Consider the following 15,733-nt stretch of genomic DNA (forward strand, 5'->3'; position numbering starts at 1 on the left):
ATTGGCGAACGTCAAAGTTTTTATTTCTTCTCCATGGATTTTAATACCTACTCCGAATTTTTCTTTTGTTTCCTTGACTGCTTGCTCAATATACAGATTGAATAACATCGGGGAGAGGCTACAACCCTGTCTTACTCCCTTCCCAACCACTGCTTCCCTTTCATGTCCCTCGACTCTTATAACTGCCATCTGGTTTCTGTACAAATTGTAAATAGCCTTTCGCTCCCTGTATTTTACCCCTGCCACCTTTAGAATTTGAAAGAGAGTATTCCAGTCAACCTTGTCAAAAGCTTTCTCTAAGTCTACAAATGCTAGAAACGTAGATTTGTCTTTCCTTAATCTTTCTTCTAAGGTAAGTCGTAGTGTCAGTATTTCCTCACGTGTTCCAGTATTTCTACGGAATCCAAACTGATCTTCCCCGAGGTCGGCTTCTACTAGTTTTTCCATTCGTCTGTAAAGAATTCGTGTTAGTACTTTGCAGCTGTGGCTTATTAAACTGATTGTTCGGTAATTCTTACATCTGTCAACACCTGGTTTCTTTGGGATTGGAATTATTATATTCTTCTTGAAGTCTGAGGGTATTTCACCTGTTTCATACATCTTGCTCAGCAGATGGTAGAGTTTTGTCAGGACTGGCTCTCCCAAGGCCGTCAGTAGTTCCAAGGGAATGTTGTCTACTCCGGGGGCCTTGTTTCGACTCAGGTCTTTCAGTGCTGTGTCAAACTCTTCACGCAGTATCGTATCTCCCATTTCATCTTCATCTTCATCCTCTTCCATTTCCTTAATATTGTCCTCAAGTACATCGCCCTTGTATAGACCCTCTATATACTCCTTCCACCTTTCTGCTTTCCCTTCTTTGCTTAGAACTGGGTTTCCATCTGAACTCTTGATGTTCATACAAGTGGTTCTCTTATCTCCAAAGGTCTCTTTAATTTTCCTGTAGGCAGTATCTATCTTACCCCTAGTGAGATAAGCCTCTACATCCTTACATTTGTACTCTAGCCATCCCTGCTTAGCCATTTTGCACTTCCTGTCGATCTCATTTTTGAGACGTTTGTATTCCTTTTTGCCTGCTTCATTTACTGCATTTTTATATTTTCTCCTTTCATCAATTAAATTAAATATTTCTTTTGTTACCCAAGGATTTCTACTAGCCCTCATCTTTTTACCTACTTGATCCTCTGCTGCCTTCACTACTTCATCCCTCAAAGCTACCCATTCTTCTTCTACTGTATTTCTTTCCCCCATTCCTGTCAATTGTTCCCTTATGCTCTCCCTGAAACTCTGTACAACCTCTGGTTCTTTCAGTTTATCCAGGTCCCATCTCCTGAAATTCCCACCTTTTTGCAGTTTCTTCAGTTTTAATCTACAGGTCATAACCAATGGATTGTGGTCAGAGTCCGCATCTGCCCCTGGAAATGTCTTACAATTTAAAACCTGGTTCCTAAATCTCTGTCTTACCATTATATAATCTACCTGATACCTTTTAGTATCTCCAGGATTCTTCCATGTATACAACCTTCTATCATGATTCTTAAACCAAGTATTAGCTATGATTAAGTTGTGCTTTGTGCAAAATTCTACCAGGCGGCTTCCTCTTTCATTTCTTAGCCCCAATCCATATTCACCTACTACGTTTCCTTCTCTCCCTTTTCCTACCCTCGAATTCCAGTCACCCATGACTATTAAATTTTCGTCTCCCTTCACTATCTTAATAATTTCTTTTATTTCATCATACATTTCTTCAATTTCTTCGTCATCTGCAGAGCTAGTTGGCATATAAACTTGTACTACTGTAGTAGGTGTGGGCTTCGTATCTATCTTGGCCACAATAATGCGATCACTAAGCTGTTAATAGTAGCTTACCCGCGTTCCTATTTTCCTATTCATTATTAAACCTACTCCTGCATTACCCCTATTTGACTTTGTGTTTATAACCCTGTAGTCACCTGACCAGAAGTCTTGTTCCTCCTGCCACCGAACTTCACTAATTCCCACTATATCTAACTTTAACCTATCCATTTCCCTTTTCAAATTTTCTAACCTACCTGCCCGATTAAGGGACCTGACATTCCACGCTCCGATCCGTAGAACGCCAGTTTTCTTTCTCCTGATAACGACACCCTCTTGAGTAGTCCCCGCCCGGAGATCCGAATGGGGGACTATTTTACCTCCGAAATATTTTACCCAAGAGGACGCTATCATCATTTAATCATATAGTAAAGCTGCATGCCCTCGGGGAGAAATTACGTCCGTAGTTTCCCCTTACTTTCAGCCGTTCGCAGTACCAGCACAGCAAGGCCGTTTTGGTTATTGTTACAAGGCCAGATCAGTCAATCATCCAGACTGTTGCGCTTGCAACTACTGAAAAGGTTGCTGCCCCTCTTCAGGAACCACACGTTTGTCTGGCCTCTCAACAGATACCCCTCCGTTGTGGTTGTACCTACGGTACGGCTATCTGTATCGCTGAGGCACGCAAGCCTCCCCACCAACGTCAAGGTCCATGGTTCATGGGGGGAAGCAAGAGCTAGAAAATTGAAATAGCTTTCCAAATCACGTGACACATTTACAGCTAACAGTGCTTTTTCGTAAGCACCCAAATTCGTCGTTACAAGTCTGCAGTAACACCAGTACGCTTACATCCATAGGATTTTTGACAGGTGTTTAGTAACGGAGTTAGATGGTAGAGACGGAAAGATTTTACACAGTACATCGCATTAAAAGGGATAAAGGGGATGTATATAAAACGGGAAGCAAGGAATGTACTTTAAAATTGAAAAAAATTACACAGCTGTGGCTTTATAAGAAGAATGAACGACTACAAAGGGACGAAACGCATCTTAGGCATTCTTCACTCGAACCGAAAATAAGAGAACCATGGTAAAAAGGATTCAGGAGACTCAGACACGCAGACAGAAAAGGCAGAAACCCGAGGAATTTTCAGACCAGCTGTAGTGACGTTTGAAATTTTCAGAGAAAACAAATGAACTAAGGCTTCAAATAATGAGATGGAGGCCATTATAGACACAATGCATTTATGAATAACATGTGACAAATTAGAGAAACACACGAAAAGAGTTTCATGATAGTTGGAAGAGTATCTTAGTCCGTAGATGGCCGACTGACAGAATAAGTAAGTATATGAATTCGACGTGATATACTAATTCCGCATTATTTATCCGTTTACATGTTGGCCATGCTCCTGTTTATCAAACAAAGCTGAGCATTACTTTGAAGAACATGTTTGAAATATCTCATTGCGAACTACCATGCTCTAAAGGAATAAATTAAATACGCATGTGACGCACTAGGTAATTCTAGCGTCGCGACTCACAAGGAAAACGTTCTCCCCTGTGGGTAAAGAATGGATTAATACACCTAACATAACTCCTGCGGAAAGGAATGGATACAATTCTTTTCCGGTTTCGCTACTTTGTGGGGGCGTTATTTTATCAGAAACCGCCGTCCCCCTCAATACGAGGGCTACTCGGCGCCACATGAAATACAGTTTCACGCTTTGTTTCTCGCCGTTATGGGTTCTGCTCTGCCGGAGAGAGCTCGTAAGTCAGCTTGTCCACCTCCAGAACCACGGGCTGGAGATCGGAGTCACGTGGCTGCGGGCAGAGCTAAATTCCGACCCGCGTGGAAACTGTTTGGCCACTGCATATACTGCCCCCGGCAGATTTTCTTCTGTCAAAACAGCTATGGACAGAAATGAGCCCTTCACCAAATGCAGTGCTACTGCGGTACATGTTACGTGGTATGTTTCTTGTCTCTGAAGTGCCTCTTAACCGTTTTGCAAACGTTTCTTCGCGAAAATTGTTGGCAGAAAAAGTCAGGCTATTATCTGGCTACACTCACAGAATTCAAGATAGAACAATATCGTTTCAGTGGACGAAATTCCTATAAGAGAAGGTTCTGCGGAGCATAAAAAACCCTAACATTCCAAAACTATCTTTAGTGGTAAGGATAAATGACCATCGTAACAAAATAAGAGAAATCAGAGGTCACGTAGATTTAGGTGATTATTTTTACAACGTGCTATTCGAGAGTCGGACGGTCCAGAAATAATCTGAAAATGGTTTACTAAACGTCTGCGAAACATACAATTATCGACTGCAGAATAGTCATATAGCCAGCCAGAGTGGCCGAGCGGTTATAGGCGCTACAGTCTGGAACCGAACGACCGCTCCTTTCGCAGGTTCGAATCCTGCCTCGGGCATGGATGTGTGTGATGTCCTTAGGTTAGTTAGGTTTAATTAGTTCTAAGTTCTAGGCGACTGATGTCCTCAGAAGTTAAGTCGCATAGTGCTCAGAGCCATTTGAACCAATAGTCATGTAGGTGTACATCTATATACACTCCTGGAAATTGAAATAAGAACGTTGTGAATTCATTGTCCCAGGGAGGGGAAACTTTATTGACACATTCCTGGGGTCAGATACATCACATGATCACACTGACAGAACCACAGGCACGTAGACACAGGCAACAGAGCATGCACAATGTCGGCACTAGTACAGTGTACATCCACCTTTCGCAGCAATGCAGGCTGCTATTCTCCCATGGAGACGATCGTAGAGATGCTGGATGTAGTCCTGTGGAACGGCTTGCCATGCCATTTCCACCTGGCGCCTCAGTTGGACCAGCGTTCGTGCTGGACGTGCAGACCGCGTGAGATGACGCTTCATCCAGCCCCAAACATGCTCAATGGGGGACAGATCCGGAGATCTTGCTGGCCAGGGTAGTTGACTTACACCTTCTAGAGCACGTTGGGTGGCACGGGATACATGCGGACGTGCATTGTCCTGTTGGAACAGCAAGTTCCCTTGCCGGTCTAGGAATGGTAGAACGATGGGTTCGATGACGGTTTGGATGTACCGTGCACTATTCAGTGTCCCCTCGACGATCACCAGTGGTGTACGGCCAGGGTAGGAGATCGCTCCCCCCACCATGATGCCGGGTGTTGGCCCTGTGTGCCTTGGTCGTATGCAGTCCTGATTGTGGCGCTCACCTGCACGGCGCCAAACACGCATGCGACCATCATTGGCACCAAGGCAGAACCGACTCTCATCGCTGAAGACGACACGTCTCCATTCGTCCCTTCATTCACGCCTGTCGCGACACCACTGGAGGCGGGCTGCACGACGTTGGGGCGTGAGCGGAAGACGGCCTAACGGTGTGCGGGACCGTAGCCCAGCTTCATGGAGACGGTTGCGAATGGTCCTCGCCGATACCCCAGGAGCAACAGTGTCCCTAATTTGCTGGGAAGTGGCGGTGCGGTCCCCTACGGCACTGCGTAGGATCCTACGGTCTTGGCGTGCATCCGTGCGTCGCTGCGGTCCGGTCCCAGGTCGACGGGCACGTGCACCTTCCGCCGACCACTGGCGACAACATCGATGTACTGTGGAGACCTCACGCCCCACGTGTTGAGCAATTCGGCGGTACGTCCACCCGGCCTCCCGCATGCCCACTATACGTCCTCGCTCAGTCCGTCAACTGCACATACGGTTCACGTCCACGCTGTCGCGGCATGCTACCAGTGTTAAAGACTGCGATGGAGCTCCGTATGCCACGGCAAACTGGCTGACACTGACGGCGGCGGTGCACAAATGCTGCGCAGCTAGAGCCATTCGACGGCCAACACCGCGGTTCCTGGTGTGTCCGCTGTGCCGTGCGTGTGATCATTGCTTGTACAGCCCTCTCGCAGTGTCCGGAGCAAGTATGGTGGGTCTGACACACCGGTGTCAATGTGTTCTTTTTTCCATTTCCAGGAGTGTAGATATGTCACCATTCTACAAAAAAAATTAGTCCGTATATTCTCTGTCGACTGACAGTTCCTTGCCAAAGCTCTCGAGATGCACATACGTCACTGTCACGTGATAAAGTTGACGGAAACTATGAGAACTACTAGATGGTAAATCGTAGAGATTGTAGCAAATATCTTTAAAGTGACGATGGCATATCTAGGTATTAGACATTGTTGACGTTCGGAAAAACTGGCACACACTAAGACGAGACTGCAAATTCTAAATTTAATTTGACTACGATTTAATTGTTTGCTCGTGTGTGTTTGACTGTGTGTGGGGTTCAAAATGGTTCAAATGGCTCTGAGCACTATGGGACTTAACATCTGAGGTCATATGTCCCCTAGCACTTAGAACTACTTAAACCTAACTAACCTAAAGACATCACACACATCCATGCCCGAGGCAGGATTCGAACCTGCGACCGTAGCAGTCACGCGGTTCCGGACTGAAGCGCCTAGAGCCGCTTGGTCACCGCGGCCGGCGTCTGTGTGTGTGTGTGTGTGTGTGTGTGTGTGTGTGTGTGTGTGTGTGTGTGTTGGTGTGTGTAAATGTAAACACCATCTGGCATCGGATCCATTCGCCTTCACTTGATGTCGTGTACAGTATTGGTACACTGTCGTATTACCTTCTAGAAAATATCACCAGAAGTTCTAAGATTGTGATTCGTAGTAGTTTCTCACATCCCTGTCGTTAGGAATTGCATATTATTTTGGTGTAACTGTACTGCTGTAAAGCGTCTGTCGTATAACTTAAACATGGACCAGTCATGTTAAATGCTATTCGTTGTTATAACTCAACGCTGAATACACTATAGTGCGGAACTGTAAGGTCGACAAGCGTGAACTGGTTTGATAAAATAAATTCCAGTACTTAACACTGAAAGATATCAGGGGCCAGGTTCTCGCACGACTTCATCTTCATTATTTCCTCATTATGTATAATGCAGCCACCCGTTTCGGTGTATATTACAGTTACTGTATTATACACAAAACTGATATCGTAAAACAATCCGGACCCCATAAGGAGATGAATAAAAAGTATCTTATCACAGATAAAGAAGTAAAAATAAGATTTTCTTCAAATTGCAGTCCGGGTAAAGGAAGGTATGGTAATGTTTATTTAAAAACATTTCAAAATAAGATTCCACACTATTAGGATGACAAGTGAAATGGAAAAGTCGTTTAGGTAATTTCTACTGTATCATCTGCTACAGTCAAATTCAAATATATTTCACTATATATTATAAACAACGCTTTCAGCTCCTGGGAACCAAAAAAAATTCCATTTTCTATGTACGCAAAATTCAAAACAAAAACTTTTGGTATTTGAATTTAATTAACAGGTTCCTTACAATAAAAATTAAAATGCAAGTTTAAAAACAAAAAGATCCTTGTGAAAATTAGCCTAAACTCACCAGTCGTTGCCAGTTTTGGTAACATTTTGCCTCTTTCTACCGGTCTGGTGTGGCTTTGGCTCAGCGACCAAATTAACATCTGAAAAACACACTCTCCGTTAGAAGTAAAAAGCACAACAACAGTGACTTTTTCGCAACAACAAAAAAAAATTGTGTTATCTCCACTTAAATTAAATCCGAAGCTATCAAAGTACACTCACAAAAATCGTAATTGCAGTATGCTGCTATTAATCATGAGATATTAACAAAAAAACAGGAATTGAAAACAGAAGACAGAGATAGAGTGTGTGTGAGAGAGTATGTGTGTGTGTGTGTGAGAGAGAGAGAGAGAGAGAGAGAGAGAGAGAGAGAGAGAGAGAGAGAGAGAGAGAGAGAGTGATGGGGGGGGGGGGGGGAGGGAGGGAGTAGGAGACGGAGAAAGAGATAGAGAGGGTGTACAGTTGTGGGTGACGCAGCAGGAGACGCTAATTATTCAATTTCAGATGTGTGGCTCGCAACACAGGATGACTGAAGGACTAAACCTAGTCTACCGTTTTTATCAACGATACGATATAGATGTGTAACAAAACTACCGTCAGTGGAAACGAGAACGAATTTTAATCGTCCTGGAGGGGAAATTTTTAGATAGTCCTACAAAAAGGAATGTAATACCCAAACCTATGTTACTTAATACAATGAACGTTCTTGAAACAAAAATTGTCATTCTGTATGTACGTTGGTATTAATACACTGTGATAGACGTACTGATATACACGAGTGAGATGCTTTGTCACTGCTGATCTCTGGAAAAAGTCATAAAAGACCACACAAACATCATATCGATACAAATATACCGTTATTTGCTGTACGTGCAAAACATCGACAGTCGGAAGTGCTAGGTTTTGCTCATGGCTCAAAGTCTAGTCGTAAATACCTGACCCGAAAATATTCGCTTTCGATAAACATTTGCGGACTGAGCGCCACAGAGATTCCCTTTGATCATTTATGCGAATTATTAGTTAGGAATTCTATATTGGCAATTTTCTGAGTTCTAGACACATGTAACGTGAACGAGAAACAGACCGTGCACTCGAACACTGAAATAAAAAAAAAAGATTTTCTCCAATATAACGTGGATGTCGCTCAACCACAATCAATATGTGTGTATATCAGTAAAAATCAGTATAACAGGAATTATTTGCATATAGCTTATCCTGTGCTGGTCTTGATATTGAACTGCAGATAGATCAGAAGAGAATTCGTACTGTTACATTTTACAGGTATGAAATTAAATAAATGTGAGGTAATTTATGAAGAACATACACGCCTTATTTCATGGTTTTAATAGACCTTCTATTTTATTAACTGGAGTGCTGCACAGAAAATTCACCGTGACTGAAACTTAGCTGCAAATGGAGACAGAACAACGTAGGTAATTTACATAAAGCGAATTTTTTCACTGTCATATATGTCGCATACAACGAGTTTTTGTTTGCGTATCGAGATATATTGAACTCACTATTTTAATGAACCTAATTTCATAAGTGCAGCATATCTTGTTTTTTTTTCAACTAGTTTTGTGTTTAACAGTAGCTAGTAGCCTTCCTGGAGAAAACTTGTTTTGTGGCGAGTTCCACTTTTAATCCCGGCAGTGTACGAAACTGTCAGCAGCGGTACCTGACCAGCTATACTAAAGCGCCAAAGAAACTGGTGTAGGCAAGCGTATTCAAATACAGAGATATTTTAACCGGCAGAATACAGCGCTGAGGTCGGCAACGCCTCTCGTAAACGAAAACAAACGTCTGACGCAGTTGTTAGACCGATTACTTATGCTACAGTGCCAGGTTATCAATACTTCAGTGTGTTTGAACGTGGAGTTATAGTCGGCGCACGATGGAACACAGCATCTTCGAGGTAGCGACGAAGTGCGTATTTTCCCCTACGACCACTTCACGAGTGTACCGTGAATATAAGGACTCAGGTAAAACGCCAAATCTCCGACATCGCTGCGGCCCGAAAAAGATCCGGAAAGAATGAGACCGACGACGACTGAAGAGAATCGTTTAACGTGACAGAAGTGTAACCCTTCCGCAAACTGCTGCAGATTTCAGTGCTGAGCAATCAACAAGTGTCAGCGTGCGCACCATTCAACGAAACATTATCGATATGGGCTTTCGGAGGCCAAGGCCCAGTCGTGTACCATTGATGACTGCACGACACGAAGCTTTACGCCTCACCTGGGCCCGTCAACACCGACATTGGACTGTTGATGACTGGAAACATGTTGCCTGTTCGGATGAGTCTCGTTTCAAGTTGTATCGAACAGATGGACGTGTACGGGTATGGAGATAACCTCATGAACCCATGGACCCTGCATGTCAGCAAGTAACTGTTCAAGCTGGTGGAGGCTCTGTAATTGTGTGGGGCGTGTGCAGTTGGAGTGATATTGGAGCCCTGATAAGTGTAGATACGACTCTGACAGGTGACACGTACGCAAGCATCGTGTCTGATCACCTGCATCCATTCATGTCCATTTTGCATTCCGACGAACTTCGGCTATTCCATCAGGACAATGCGACATCCCACACGTCCAGAGTTGTTAAAGAGTGGATCTAGGAACACTATTCTGAGTTTGAACACTTCCGTTGACCACTAAACTTTCCAGACATGAACATTATTGGGCATATCTGGGATGCTTGCAACTTGCTGTTCAGAAGTGATCTCCACCCTCTGGTACTCTTAGGATTTATGTACAACCCTGCAGAATTCATGGTGTCAGTTCCATTCAGCACTACTTCAGACATTACTCGAATCCATGCCACGTCGTGTTGCGGCACTTCTGCGTGCTCGCGTGGGCCCTACACGATACTAGGCAAGTGTACCAGTTTCTTTGGCTCTTCAATGTAAAAGAGTGACGGCCAAGTTTGTTTTCTCCAAATAGAACGCCATAATTATGAACTAAATTCCACAACTTTGCGCCATGCGTCACCGAATGGGACACATGATATTTTTGGATATTGTTGCTTCTGTAGTGCCGTATGATTGAAAACCTCAGCTGGTAAGTATTGAACTATGGCGGAAAAGAGTTTTTCTTTGTTATTTCGTCCAGGACGATCTTCTCTATTTGTGAACTCAAAGGTATCGTTGCTTGGTATCTCTGGCGTTATAACTACCCAACTCAAGTGGAGGTAAACCATACACTTACCAAGACAACGCTTTAAAGAGAAAGCCACAGATAAAAAATTAACAAAATAAAAACAGTTGATAAGAGACAAAATAGTAGTACTGATGAAAAGTTATTGGGTTTCAGACGGGGTGACAGCATTATGATACCGCGAAGTTTCGACTATTGTCACGCTCATCATTTTTTGCAAACATGATAGCGAAAGACACTCGTCGAAATGTCGCGATATCTTAAAGCTACCATCCGGCTGTAAGCCCGAGAAGTTTTCGCCAGAGAACTTTTCAACGCCGGGAAATTCTACATTCGCAAAATAATGAGTGAGTAAATAGCTTTTACTTCTCGTAACAAAGAAATATATTGGATGATCCGCTTATGGTAAGGTGGTGCAAACCCAGAAAGCAGTCGACAGAACTGGGCAAAGCATACCCTAGTATCAGCATCTAAATTTTCCGTTACCGTTAACGACGCTAGAAAAATATTATATTAGTTCCGAACGTGACTGCATTTAAATGTTTAATTTTACGGAACCAGACACACAATTTCAACTAGAAAATCCTTAAAAGGGCATTAGGAAGCCAAGTAATAATTAATTACACTCTTTACCAAAGAAAAGTACACGTAGGCCTCCGATTTGTGATAAATGAAACTTCAGTAGCATCTCCGTATTTGAAGGATAGTGTTCCTGAAATGACCTCAGTGTGATACCGCAGTCTACTTCCCAACGAATTCAATGTGTACTGCCAGAAACGCACAAGAGTGTTCTTTTTTTCCTTTTCATCAATGATCCAAAATTTGTTTGCGTACCATAGATATGTTGCTTTAGAAATCAAATTCAAATAATTTGAAATCGTATTGTACACCGTTTGTTCAGAAAGTTCAGAACTGTTATTTCTGGAAACAACAAATGTGCATTCTATCAAGTCAGCTGTGAGCAGGTAGTGTTAAGTAGAAAACGCCGCAGTGTGGCAAAGCTGTGGCGTCAGAAGTCGACTAACATCTATAAATCAAGTGTTCAACACATGCTCCAGAATGTCTTGAAGAAGAGAATAGTGTGTGTATGTTTTGTGCCGCACATTTTGTCTCTCAAACAGAAACAACGACGTGTGGTGGACGCTTGCCGTGACTTGATTGAAATACAAAACACGGACAGAGCTTTTTTTATAAAAAAAAATCATCACATGTGACGAGACATACCACAAAACGAGAAAGTACTGAAATCCACATGAAGTGTCAACGCTTTCATCACTTAACCGACATTTAAGCGAATTTGATGCGCTAGTTGACCAACGTTACGAAGAACGACTTTTCTGACGGCAGTATCAAATGGTCATATTAATGTTCTGTGCGTCGCACTTACGTGTGTATGCGTTGGTGTTTTGTGTATGTGGGGGGGAGGGGGAGGGGGAGGGGAGGGACACGCATTATGTAGAACATTTGAAGCACTAAACCACCATCTTATCTTTCCTCTATGTTTTCTTAATCCAGTTTCACAACTCTTTGTACTGACCACGTAGAGTCCTTTGTGTTCATTTGGAAGGAAAGAATGACGACTAATATGAAAGGTGTAACAGATTCTGGTTGCATTCTGATTTGGCAGTGACTCGCGATTGAATATTATAAATCCGGATCGGTAAGAAGAATGCATGATTGAGAAAAGGGCTAGACACGATGGGACAGCTTGGCTCAGAAGATTTATCGTAGGTTTCCTTTAACACTGTTTAACATTCTGAGCTGTTAGGTCGGGTCCCTTTTAGTTTAAAGACGTCTTTTGATACCAGCCAGAAGAGCTGACGGCATATGTTCGTTCTCGTTTCCACTGACCATAGTTTTATTACACAAGTACATCGTTGTAAGCGTAGGCTTCCGCGGCCGTTGTCTTCTTCAATAAAATTCTTCAGGGTATCAGACCGCATCGTCATAATTTAAAATGCGCCAACGTTAACGTAAGGCCCTGATGAAGGCTAGCTGCAACGCTGGCCGAAACGTTGGCGCATTTTAAATTATGACGATGCGGTCTGATACCCTGAAGAATTTTATTGAAGAAGTACATCGTTGTATCGTTGATAGAAACGGTAGACTACAATCTGCTACTAAAGTTTAGTCCTCCATTCATCCTGTATTGCGAGCCACACATTTGAGTATCAATAATGAGCGTCTCATACGTCGTCACCGTCAACTGTACTTTGAAAATGTAGACTCTCCATCTCCTTTTGCAGGAAACTAATCATAGCATATACTGTATATCCTTTCATGTTGCAGGCCGATGTCGCGCGTGTATCACCTTTTGTATCCGTTCAGTTATCGTCGTTTCTATTCTCTGTGAATGAATTTTCGTCTGACTGGCAGTGGTCATGTTGACATAAAATCCCAAGTATTAATGACAAATCTAACACTGCAGTGTGTATGTTTACCTTTCTTCTTCTTCGTTTACATTTCATGGAGGGGTCATTCTTGCCGTTTGCAACTCCGCAGTTCTCTCTAGTGCGTCGTTGGTCGTTCTCGATGTCTTCTACCACTCGGCATCTAATCCAGCAGTGCATCGGGAAGACAGGTATTTTCCATTGTTTCTACGTGGTCCGACCGGTTCTGCCCATTATGCAATATTTTTATATATGTACTGGAGTTTATATATAATTATTTCTAAATTTCTTCACTTCGTATATAACCCATCCTCGTGCATCCCTTATCACTCCTCAGAAATCTCTTTTCCGCTGAATGCAGTTTACTCAGTTGCTTTTGAACAGGCAGCCACGGCTTCGCTGTCATTAAGAAGTGTGGGTAAATCCACTTTCACCTCTTTCCTAACTTTATTTTAAAAAATTCTACGGGCTGCATTACATACAATATGAAATTTGGTAACTGTTTGGCTCAATGTCTTTTCCATTATAACAACACAGTATATTTAGTGACTTCCAGCATGCTGGAGTAACTTGGGTGAGCAACTTCTGTATATCAAGGGAACGCAAAACCAGTCCAAGTTTCAAATATTTTATTTTTCATTCGATGTCTAGTTTCTGTCCGAGACCCAATTTCAAAGGGACACAAAAAAGTCATTTTCGACTTTGTTATGTTGTTTGATAATGGGTCTCGGCCCGAAACTGAATCATTTTCTCCAAAAGCCACATGCCTAAGACCTGTATTTGCTAACATCTATACACATCACTTAATCCCTGTGCTTTGATAAAATTAGTATTTATATACAGACTCCTTACTACTAAAATTAGCTGTGTTTACAGTCCTCGTTTTCCCGGTCTGATATAATTTTATTCGATCTAGCCTGTCAAACGTCTTATAAAATATATCAAAGTTAAATATGTTTCTCAATTCTTTTCTCTACTGTATTCTACTATCTGTCGCCTGGTGAAGACATTATCCACGCAAGATCTCCCTTTTCTAAACCCGCTTTGCTGTCCTGGTTCAAATGGCTCTGAGTACTATGGGTCTTAACAGCTGTGGTCATCAGTCCCCTAGAACTTAAAACTACTTAAACCTAACTAACCTAAGGACATCACACACATCCATGCCCGAGGCAGGATTCGAACCTGCGACCGTAGCAGTCGCACGGTTCCGGACTGCGCGCCTAGAACCGGGAGACCACCGCGGCCGGCTTACTCACCTGCTAGTAGACAATTTGCAAAAGTTTTTAATAAGTTATTTATTATTTTCGCATTGATTTTATATCCTACATTCATGAGACTAATTCCCCTATAGTATATGGATTTTGAACTTGAGCTGTTGACCAAGAGAGAGGTATTTGGCTATTTCCCCAAAATTTATTGACTAATGTAAAATTCTTAATTTGAATACTATACAACTTTACAAGTTGCATATTAACTCCAGGCACCTTACAATTGTTTGGAGATCTTAATACTGTGTCTAATTCTTGTAATGATGCAGGCTCTACTGCTGGAAGTTTATTTCAGTGACAGCTGTCTGTTTCTGTTTCACTTACTTCATTGCACCACAATTGTTTCTAATGTTTTATTCATTCTTTTAACTCATTACATTTATTCTTGCAGTATACTTTATCTGATTTATTTATGTGCTTAATCAGTTTATTCCCAATTAGCTGCCTCCCACGTACATCATGTTCTGCCTAAGTTATAAACTTAAAACATGCTTCCTCATGAGCCTTTCTGGTTATTCTCTTGACAGTTATTCTTTTCTCTTTATATAGATTAAAGGATATATCAGTTTTAGTTTGTAAGTATAGCTTGTATGCTTTCCATTTCTCTTCAACTGCTACTTTTACTTCTTTCTTCCATACGCTCAAACCCTTTTACTTTTTCAACTTTCTCTTTCTCCTAAAATTTCATTTCCAGTTTTATACATTGACTGTATTATAGTTTCCCAAACTTTATCTACAACTTTGCCAGTGAATGTTTCGTTAGATATTGCGTGTGTCTATTTTGATACAGCGTTCTTAAACTTTCTTCTTGTAGGAAATACATTTACACACTTCTTCATTTTCTCGTTTGTGTTTTGAATTATTCTTCGTCCATTTCGCGATTACTCTACTTTCCAAAATTACGAAATAGTTGACCGAATATATATGTTACATTATATATTATACATTGTACATTTGTTACATTATTAATTATCTATAACCTCTACTACTCCAAGTCAACTTATCAATATCTTTCTGAGAAATATAGGTACTTGTTAATTTCAGCAGGTTGCTAACTCCCCCCTCCGTTCTGATTTATTGTTACGTTGTTTATTACCACAGATGTAAAAATAATTGGGAACGGTGGTAGAGAACGGTTTCATTAGGAAAAGGAGCATGCTGATGGATTTGCCTATCAAAAAATCATTTCTTTCAAAACATATTTTTCTTAATTTTGCACAAAGTTCGAAATGGCCTGTTCACATCATTGACAATTAGCCTACCGTTAATGTTACAACCAATATTATCTCTAGAACGCACAAAATTTTGAAAGGCTGGTACTGTTAGAGGTGTAATTCGTTATACAAAGAACTGAATACTTAAGCATTTTAAAGAAATAAAAAAATTAAATACTTAAAACACATTACAATATATTAAAGCCTTAAGATTAGAAAGAAATAAAATTCTTTCAAATGTCACTAAAATACTATTTTGTCAATACTGCTTGATAACGTTTTATTAATTATTGAAAAAAGTTAGTGCTGTATCGTCATTTCTTTTAGGACTTTGAACTTCCAGACGATACATCTGACACTTCTGTCCTCTGGCAGAAAATACAACGCTGTGGGCTGAAAAAGGCTGTAACTGACTTTCAATTACTTATATAAATATAATTATCGTAAAATCCGCCCAATTGCCTGAAACGGCAGAAACACAGCTTTTAAAGTGACTGGATAATGAT

General features: G+C 41.6%; 1 protein-coding gene across 3 annotated transcripts in view; it reads right to left on the reverse strand.

The window, feature by feature from the left end:
* LOC126481424 (RNA-binding protein Raly-like) overlaps window positions 1–15,733 on the reverse strand; it is a 440,289-nt gene that overhangs the window by 90,751 nt on the left and 333,805 nt on the right. For all 3 annotated transcript variants that reach the window (XM_050105166.1, XM_050105167.1, XM_050105165.1), the window contains exon 4: window positions 7,223–7,301. In XM_050105166.1, coding sequence (XP_049961123.1) covers window positions 7,223–7,301 — 79 coding nt within the window. The remainder of the gene's footprint in view (window positions 1–7,222; window positions 7,302–15,733) is intronic.

This window comes from Schistocerca serialis, chromosome 5 (genome assembly GCF_023864345.2).
Source record: "Schistocerca serialis cubense isolate TAMUIC-IGC-003099 chromosome 5, iqSchSeri2.2, whole genome shotgun sequence".
Classification (NCBI taxonomy): Eukaryota; Metazoa; Arthropoda; class Insecta; order Orthoptera; family Acrididae; genus Schistocerca; species Schistocerca serialis.